At 38.3% G+C, this 9,366-nt stretch overlaps 2 protein-coding genes across 4 annotated transcripts; one reads left to right on the forward strand and one right to left on the reverse strand.

The window, feature by feature from the left end:
- Window positions 1–59: 59 nt before the first annotated feature.
- RpS24 (ribosomal protein S24) lies at window positions 60–714 on the forward strand. Its single transcript, XM_034974836.2, has 2 exons — window positions 60–218; window positions 328–714. The coding sequence occupies exons 1-2, from the start codon at window positions 169–171 to the stop codon at window positions 674–676; spliced, it is 399 nt and encodes a 132-aa protein (XP_034830727.1). The 5' UTR covers window positions 60–168; the 3' UTR covers window positions 677–714.
- A 514-nt stretch (window positions 715–1,228) lies between these two features.
- On the reverse strand, window positions 1,229–8,570 carry LOC117987779 (zinc finger protein Paris-like). 3 transcript variants are annotated; one of them, XM_034974835.2, is made up of 8 exons: window positions 8,371–8,570; window positions 7,703–7,841; window positions 7,064–7,190; window positions 6,129–6,247; window positions 3,486–3,595; window positions 2,757–2,988; window positions 2,218–2,300; window positions 1,229–1,379 (listed from the first exon to the last, which is right to left on the reverse strand). In XM_034974835.2, exons 1-8 carry the CDS (start codon window positions 8,484–8,486, stop codon window positions 1,259–1,261), a joined length of 1,047 nt encoding a protein of 348 aa, XP_034830726.2. In that variant the 5' UTR covers window positions 8,487–8,570; the 3' UTR covers window positions 1,229–1,258. The 3 variants fall into 3 exon arrangements, with proteins under 3 accessions (XP_034830726.2, XP_069358689.1, XP_069358690.1); XM_069502588.1 differs by having other exon boundaries at window positions 6,129–6,253; window positions 8,371–8,569; XM_069502589.1 differs by lacking the exon at window positions 2,218–2,300 and having other exon boundaries at window positions 6,129–6,253.
- Between the last annotated feature and the right edge of the window lie 796 nt (window positions 8,571–9,366).

The raw sequence follows: 9,366 nt of genomic DNA on the forward strand, positions 1-9,366 counted from the left end.
AACTTAAATAGCAGATAAAAAAAAATTATTGGAGTTGGAGGTACCTACAATTCTTTATTGGTAGAAATTGGAAAACTTACGGGTGGCAGCATTGGCACCTTCTTTTTCCGTGCGAAGTTGTTTGAGACACGTGCGTATTTCACGCCAAAATCTCTAAAATAATTCAAAATGAGTGAAGGCACCGCGACTATTCGCACTCGTAAATTCATGACCAACAGGTAAAAGTGCAAAACATCCATTTCAGACGAAAAACGTGTTGTGATATTGTGCAAATGAAACATGGCACCGCTATGACAGGTTATGTGGTAAAGTTTGTGAATATTTCAGGTTGTTGGCGCGCAAGCAGATGGTCTGCGATGTCCTCCACCCGGGCAAACCCACTGTTAGTAAAACAGAGATCCGTGAAAAGCTCGCGAAAATGTACAAGGTGACTCCTGATGTAGTTTTCGTGTTCGGTTTTAAAACCAACTTTGGAGGCGGCAAATCCACTGGATTCGCATTAATATACGACACCCTGGACTTAGCTAAGAAGTTCGAACCCAAACACAGACTGGCCCGCCACGGCTTGTATGAAAAGAAGAGGCCTACACGCAAACAGCGTAAGGAACGCAAGAACAGAATGAAGAAGGTGCGTGGTACCAAGAAATCGAAGGTCGGTGCCGCCGCGAAGAAGTGATGTGACAGTTTGTAAGTAAATAAATATCTAAAAATCCACTTACTGTGTTTGTATTTACATTGCCCATATAATAGGACACCTCTCCGCTAACAGCTACTTTAAAATAGCAGCAATACAATTTTCTTGATTGCTTATGAATTTATATTTTAAACATGGCTAATCATTCTGAAGATCAGTAAATTTTTCCAAGGGGTTTACAGTCATTTTGAATTACGATTCTAGGTCAACAGGAAGTACCCTGAAGGTTTCTTTACAGACATCAAAGTGATCCTACAAGGGTTCCATTTTCCTTTTGAAGTATGGAACCCTTAAAAGACCTAGTATAAACAATACTAGTGACCCGCCCCAGCTTTGCACAGGAAGCTTTTTACAATTTTTGTAGGGATCTCAATATTTTTGAAAATAAAATATAACCTGTCACACAGGAATAATGTAGCTTTCTATTGGTGAAAGAATTTTCAAAATCAGTTCAGTAGTTCTTCTTTATAATATTAAAGTATAAATTATAGTATGGTTAAATTGCTACTGTAATGAAACAAATCAATTATAAAACAAATATATAACTATATTTATTTTTTATATCTATGATTCATTATCGGATTCTTCATCAATGTGTTGCTGCGACTTGATGTAGCTAGGAGTGGGACCTTGCCTCATTTTAGGCCGATTATGAGCTTTGCGTTCGTGACGTCGGAGCATCTTTCTGTAACAATAAGTAAGTACAGGTATTATTATTTTTAATTGACTAAGCATTGATGGCAAAGTCAAAAGGAAGGCTTATGATTATATAGATTGCGGTTAAAATAGATTTCGTGGTATGAGGAAGGGGGATGCCCCGCACACCTGCATGTCTCCTGTGCTCGCCTGCACCTAGTTAGCAAGTGGCTGTGTGGGTGTGTGGGGCGTTCCCTCCCCGATTACCATCTCAACCTGTCGCATATAATTGTTATTCATTACTAGCTGCCCTGGCGAACTTCGTTCCGCTTAACAGTCGATTCAAATTTTTTAAATTTTTCTCTTCGTAAGAACCATCCTCGTACTTCAATGAATATTATTAAAAAAAAGGCCAAGTGCGAGTCAGGCTCGCGCAATGAGGGTTCCGTACTACAGTCGTATTTTTTCGACATTTTGCACGATAATTCAAAAACTATGATGCATAAAAATAAATAAAAACCTGTTTTAGAATGTACAGGTGAAGACCTTTCATATGATACCCCACTTGATAATGTCACTCACTTCGAAAGTTGAAAATACTAATTATTAGTTCATGACCACAATTTAATTTTTTTGTGTGATCTAACCCTAAATTCACGGTTTTCACATTTTTCCCCAAATGTCAGCTATAACATCTACCTACCTGCCAAATTTCATGATTCTAGGTCAACGGGAAGTACCCTGTAGGTTTCTTGACAGACAGACAACAAAGTGATCCTATAAGGGTTCCGTTTCAAAGGAGCGAAATCGGTTCAGCTGTTCTCGAGATTTGCGGTGATTCATTTTTATACTATAGATAATAGGAATGATGACTACTAGTCACTAACCGGGTAGCAAAAGAGTTTCCGCAATCACCACAGTAGAAAGGCTTTGCACTTCGATGCTGTGTTGCTATATGGTTGTGTACAGCCTGAAAGGAATTATTATTGTTAATGTATAAAAAGGGAAAACTGACTGACAAAGCTAGAATTTTTGTATATAGATGAGCTTTTGAATGAAATATGTTTTTTGTATGTAGATTGAATCTCTCTAACATCCCCACTAAGACACCATCTCTTCCCTAATACTAGTTTGTTACTACTACTATCATACTAGTCATACACTCAGACATTTACCCTCATACTCTACCTTTATCCTCATACTAAACTTCTACCCTCATACTAGACTTATACCCTCATGCTAGACTTTTACCGTCATACTGGACCTCTAACCTCATACTATACCTTTACCCTCATACTAGACTAGAAAGTCTTCTCTCAGGCATCTACAAGGGTAGACGGTTCGGTAGTAAGGACTAGACCTATACCCTCATACTAGGCATCTAACCTCATATTACCCTCATTCTAACTTCTACCCTCATATTTACCTGTCTAAACTTGAATCCTCTTTGGCAAATATCACATTTGTACGCGGGCGGTAGGTGCGAGCGCCTGTGGGAAGCAAGGTTAGAAGCGCTACTGAAGGTGCTATGGCACTGCACACACCGGTAAGGCCGGTCGCCGGTGTGCGAACGCTCGTGTATTCGCAGAGAAGTACTGCTTCGTGCGCGGTAGGGACAGTATCCACAGGAGAAATCGAATTCATCTGTATGGGTTTTCCTGAAATAATTGTTATTTCGTGATTTTATAGTTGTTACTATAAGTACTTTATCCACTGAAAAAGTTAGTAGAGAGCTCTTTCTGTTACGTAATCTCATACAAATGACAGAGACAAGAATCTCAGCGGACGTTAACCATTTTCAGTCACCAACCAATCACAAACGAAACTGTTTTCGAATTGAATTTTAAAACAGTTGAACACAGGATTTTTTTGAAAAAATTGAATCTGCGGGGGCACAGGTATCATCTAGTCTTCTTCAAAGTACCTATACAGTGCAGTGCAAGGCTCTCTTGGCACTTGAATGACATTGACAGAGGGGCACTGTTAGAGAACAAGAGAAAAGAATATTCAAACAAGAACAAAGGGAACACTTGACCGCAACGTTAGTTCCGATTTTCGCCACGCGCCAAGATAGCCTTGTACGCACTGTACTGATGGGAGGCTGAAGTATGAACTATGGTATAAACAAGGGTACTACAGATCAGTTAGGTATTACATGTGCGTTTTGAGCCTCGTCATAGTTTTGAGCTCCAGGCCACAGGTTTCACACACATAAGTCCCCTGCCTTGGTTTCTTTGCATCTTCTTGGCAACGTTCACAGTCATTCTGCAAAAGAATACCTATGTATTATTCATATTTAAATGTGAAAGTGTGCTTGTCTGTGTGTCTACCTATCTGTCTGCTAGCGGACGCGTGATTGAGTAACAAACATCCACACTTTCACATTTTTAATATTATAAAGCTGACCCAGCGAACTTCTACTGCCTAACAGTTGATTTTTTATTATTACTTATTCTGCTATTAGATTACCGATAGACGTTGGGGTCCCAAGGTGCTGGAATGGCGACCTCGCACCGGAAGACGCAGTGTTGGAAGACCCCCCACGAGGTGGACGGATGACATCAGACGAGTCGCAGGGAGCCGCTGGATCCAGGCGGCGCAAGACCGTGGCGTGTGGAAGTCCCTACAAGAGACCTATGTCCAGCAGCGGACGTCTATTGATTGAAGATGATGATTCTGCTATTCAGGGAACCAGGTCAGCTAGTAAGATAAAAAAAAAAAAAAGTTGATAAGTCAACAATTACATTATGTCAAAAAATAAAAACTGTAAAAAACTTAATTTCTTTTAATAGTCACTAAAAATCACAATGAAAATTACAAAATTCTGATTTCTTATTATGATACAGGCTACTTTTTATATTTCATTTTATTTATTTATTTTATTCTAAATTCAAGTTTTATTTATATTGTAGGTAGTACTTTATGGTATACACGATATTTTTTGTTTGATCACTAACAGAGCCAGAGGTTTTCCAACACGGGAACAAGAAACATACAATTAACCATACGAGAAACATGAGTTTTCTAGATTATTACCACAAACACTTAAGAGGAAACTCGGTTGGTCTTTTTTCCACAAAGAACTTAAAGCAATGATTTTTTTACAGTAAAATAAATATCAACCTCTTCTATGTTATTATGTTTTCTTTTTTGATAAAACATTATCTTTATAAGCACTATAACTCTTACAAAATGTTCAAAATTGCCTATTTAGACCCGCTGTTAACAGCTACCTAGTGTACGAATTTGACAACTATTAACAAAAAAAATTTACAAAAAAAAACCGACTTCAATACACAAACACTAAAAATTAACAAAATAATTTAATTTATTACCGAATATACCTATTATGTATACAAGAGTTAATATAGTTCCATAATAATGCTTTTCGGTGCCGGTGCCAATTAGCTTTAGCTGCGCGAATCGTCTAACCCCCTAAACACCCACCCAGTCTCTTCATATTTTTATGAGACTACAATGGCACCTCATTGGCACCGACCCCTTAACCTAGAACCTCCTCCTTTTTTGAAGTCAGTTAAAAAAGAACAACATAGTGACAGTATAATTATATCCATTATATTCAGTTTACGAAATATCTTTTAAATTGGTCCAATATTGGAGGAGGAAATGGTCGAGAACCAAACCTCGAAATATAACTTTTTACATCGGGCTATTGAGTCGGCAGTTGTCCTTATTGCACGAATTTGAAGGGGCGAGCTCGCAGAGCGACGCGACGGCGATAGTTTTCTCAAATACCTAATGTTCAAGTCTCTTCGACCGTATTTCGTCTTAATGACCACATTAATGACTGCCCCTGGGATTTGTTTATAGTCATAGCGAAAGCAAGCTGTACTAGAAACTGTAGTTTAACTCGATAGGTACGTCTGGGGTACGTCCATTATAAGTCAATGCCCAATGGGTACGTCAGTCGGAATCATTGGGATGCAGACTATCAAAACGTCTTCTCCTTTATACGTTTCTTTCGATACGGTTGCTTCTATTACGTTATTCACTTCACGGGTCTGTCTTAACCGAATTCTTTCACGTTCATTGCGATCTTCACGTTCCTGGGCAGAACGATTAGATCGATAATATTCATTTGATTCATTGCATTTCGGGTTCTTCTGCCTAAATTTCTTCGCCGCCTTATAGGAGGCATATTTTGTAAGTTAAGTATTGTGTGTAACACACAACAAATTTTTAATCTTATAGAAATTTGTGGATTTTAAGATTTATTAATAAGTTTTTTTTAATCATTCATTCAAGGGTATTATAGTCTATAGATGCACTTTATTTCTGGTCGGTGATGCACAGCAAAGAGACGTTTACATTTCAAGTGACATTTTACCACAGACAATTTACATTTTACGGTTTACCATAGACAATTTGTTTTTTAGTAATGTTACCATACTATAAATATTTTTTGAATGTCAGTTGTTAGATTTGTAAGATATAGTGGTGATAACTATTACGCAAACTTAAAACTAAAGCTACATTAATATTTATACGATACTACTAACGTCACTCAATTGTTTTGCCTTCCCGGAGCCCCTTCACTAACACAAACTTTATGGTATGGTATTAAAGTTCAAATTAACTTTTTTTTAAGTATTATTACGAATCTTTTGTATGGGAATATAGAAAAGTGTTGTTTATAGAGTTTTTCAGGCAATTTTTTAAATCTCTCTCTCCGTAAGAAGTAAGAACCATCCTTGATGTTCTCAAGATTTGCGCTTAGCAATACATTCAGCGATTCATTTTTATATATAGAATTAGTATGGAAGTATGGATTACTTACACTGGCATTTGGAACCTTTTGACATTGTTCGCATTTAGGTGCATTTACATGATAAATGATTATTTCTTCATTATCATTATTGGTACCATCATCTACGTCATCAAAAGCGATTTCAGTCTCTGAAACTAAATGTTCAAAATTATTTTTATTAAAATATGCTAACCTCCCTGGCGCAGTGGTGAGTGCTGGGGTCGTGGGTTCGATTCCCGGCAGGGGCAATTTCAGAATTTTCTAAATTGTCTCTGGTCTGGTGGGAGGTCTTCCTGCCAAGCGATTTAGCGTTCCGGTAAAACAAGAGTGAATCGAGAGGATGCCAATCGTGGTATGAGGCGGGGGGACGCCCCGCACACCTGCGCTCGCCCGCACTGGGTTAGCGCAGGACCTGTGCGGGTGTTTGGGGCGCTACCTTCCTGATTGCTATTTCAACCTGTCGTGAATAATACGAGAAGGTAAACACGTATCTTAGGCCACATCATCACTTTCCATCAGGTGTGATTGTGGTCAAACGTTTGCCTATCCATACTAATGTTATGCGAAAGTGTGTCTGTCTGTCTCTCTATCTGTCTGTCTGCTACTAGCTTTTCACGGCTTAACCGATTTTATTTTATTTATTAAATTAACTAACGGCTACTTACACTAATACATTTAAAAAAAAACTTAATTCTGAAAATATTAGTTACTAAATGTAGTCGCCAATTATAAGTTAATACAGATTTTGATGAAATTTGGTACATAGATGGCCAATCCTTGCATCTCGGGGAAGGACATAGGTTACTTTTGATCCCGGAAAATCAAGTTCAAGTGTTCCTACAGGATTTTTAAAAACCTAAATCAACGGGGACCTAAAAGACGGGGACAAAAATAACATCATCTAGTAATGAATAAAAAATTAAAAACGCTGTATAGATAAATGAAAACATTTTATTTGAGTTTACCTAGTTCAGCCTCTTGTTGTAGTCGCCATTGAGCAACCTCAGCGACTTGCTTCAACTCAACAGCTTTACGAAGTGTAGTTGCACATTCGGGACAAATGTACTGTGGTTTTCCGTCATTTTTCTTTACCTGGTAGATGGTGGAATGGTGGTTTGGTAAATGATTACTGCAGAGAATTCAACCTCAAGAGTACGCTTATTACAAGGTTTTGCATGAAAACAAAATCGTAAAATGTTGGCAGGGGACAGGGGAGAACGCTTGCTTGTGATTGTTGGACTCAAAAGTCACGTAATCAAGACAATTTGCCGAATGAAAGTACCGAACGGGCGTGGGCCGAGTTTTATGCTAAGCAACTGCCTAAGCTTGGCAATCGCGGGTGTCCGGCTATTAGGCGACCACTATGCTATTACTACTCTTTTTCAGTAAACGGCTGGCTTTTCTTAGTAGATTCTGCTTTCCGAAACTCGTGATAGAGTCTTGACATAATCATAAGTGACACAAGCTGTCCTACATGTAGTTAATAAATATGCTTCAACCCTACTTATAAGTAGGGTTGAAGCATATACCCTAGGGCCTAGAGTAACCCTTTTCATAGTTATCAAATTACTGACTCAACTAAAATATACTGATTATTCACAAACCTCAATACTTAAAATATTCTTGACATCCTCTGCAAAGTTGATACCTGCTTTATTAATAAAAAGATTAGTTTCTGCGGGCCTCAGGCAGAGCCGGCAACTGTTACGCACTCTGTACTTAGTAATTAGTTTTTGTAATGACCTAAAACAAATAGGTAGGTATTGACTATTGTACCGATGCAGGCGTCACTTCGTGGAAATCCATTATATACAATGAACCAAAAGCTTAATTTGCTATAATCCCCTGAAAAAAATTTGAATCTGTATGGTGCAGCATGCGACATGCACCGCCCGCCCTCCCACTGCTAAACATATAGGAAAAACCAGCCACCAGGCAAGCAAAACGCACCACCACCACACAGCACCACACAAATCCCAAAACACACTCGACGCACATGGTGGTGGTGCGTATTGCTTACCTAGTGGCTGGTTTTTCCTGCATGTTTAGCAGTGGGAGGGGGCAGTTCATGTCGCATGCTGCATCTTATACTATACAGATTACAGATTCGACTTGTTCCCGAAGTACTAGTAAAAGTTTCCACTTTCCCAGTATTTTAAGTAGAAAGTAGAATCAACACAGAATTTCAATTTTCAAGGTTACTGAACTAAATCCATACCCAAATAAGATTTTTAGAGACTAAAAAAATAGTTTTAAGACCTTAAAGACTTACTTCTTGGTTTCAGCCATTTCGCGCTTATTACGTTTTTTCAGAAACTGTATCTTCTCAAGCCCAATTTTGTTGGCTTTCAGTGATAAAAGTTTTTTAGCCAGTAATATTGTTGTCATTGCTTTTCCATGGTGAAAATAAAATGGAAAATAAGAAAACAGAAAACTCAAAACACAACAAACAAAACACAGACCATAGACACAGATTAATAGGATGACAGGAGAATGGTTTTTTAAAACGGCTCTGGGTTCTAGCCCTTAGAGCCTTCACAGAAGGATGGATGGAGCATGCAACGTAAAGTTCCCGCAATCAAGCAGCTGATAACAAAAAATCTAAGACAACAAAGAAAAGAGTGCATGGATGATGAGTGGTACAGTACGCGGCAGAAAGTAATGTGTAGCATTCTCTGTCGTTGAGACCGACAAAACGTCATGTAGAGGTATGAGTGACAGAGACAACGCTCTACAAAGCCGAAATATCATTCTAATGGCCGATGTACATTATTTTCTACTGCGTACTGTACATTTACAAAAGATGATTCTGTAGACGAAAGGTGCCAACGGGATCCTATCACTAAGCCCCCGCCGTCTGTCTGTCAGCGGGCTGTATGCATCTCATGACCCGTAGTAGGTAGAGTTGAAATTTTCAGTGTATTTCTATTGCCGCCTGCCAGCATGTACTTACCTAAATTAAAAAGTATACTGTATAATCTTGTAGGATGGTAATTGGTACCTATTTTAAATAAATAAATAAAAATCTTTTTTATTCGAATAAACTTTTACAAGTACTTTCGAATAGTCGGATGCATCTACCACTGGTTCGGAATGCCTTTCCTACCCTATTATATTAGGGTGATGGTACGGAACCTTCGTGTGCGAGTCTAAGAACACAAACTGAAGTACCTACAAGCATGCTTGTCTAAATATTCATATTATTTAGTTCTTATACATAATAGGATGTTAATCTAGTAAAAACAAAAGACAACTTTTTCATAACATT

Source organism: Maniola hyperantus, chromosome 13 (assembly GCF_902806685.2).
Source record: "Maniola hyperantus chromosome 13, iAphHyp1.2, whole genome shotgun sequence".
Taxonomy (NCBI): Eukaryota; Metazoa; Arthropoda; class Insecta; order Lepidoptera; family Nymphalidae; genus Maniola; species Maniola hyperantus.

Excerpts from the sequence above, each read along its gene's own strand:
- RpS24 (XM_034974836.2), top strand. The coding sequence starts at position 169 with ATGAGTGAAGGCACCGCGACTATTCGCACTCGTAAATTCATGACCAAC. Across the intron at positions 219-327 it reads CGTAAATTCATGACCAACAG|GTTGTTGGCGCGCAAGCAGA; the intron begins GTAAAAGTGCAA and ends TGAATATTTCAG.
- LOC117987779 (XM_069502588.1), bottom strand. The coding sequence starts at position 8,486 with ATGACAACAATATTACTGGCTAAAAAACTTTTATCACTGAAAGCCAAC. Across the intron at positions 7,191-7,702 it reads AGAATATTTTAAGTATTGAG|GTAAAGAAAAATGACGGAAA; the intron begins GTTTGTGAATAA and ends ACCATCTACCAG. Across the intron at positions 3,596-6,128 it reads AAAAGGTTCCAAATGCCAGT|AATGACTGTGAACGTTGCCA; the intron begins GTAAGTAATCCA and ends ATTCTTTTGCAG.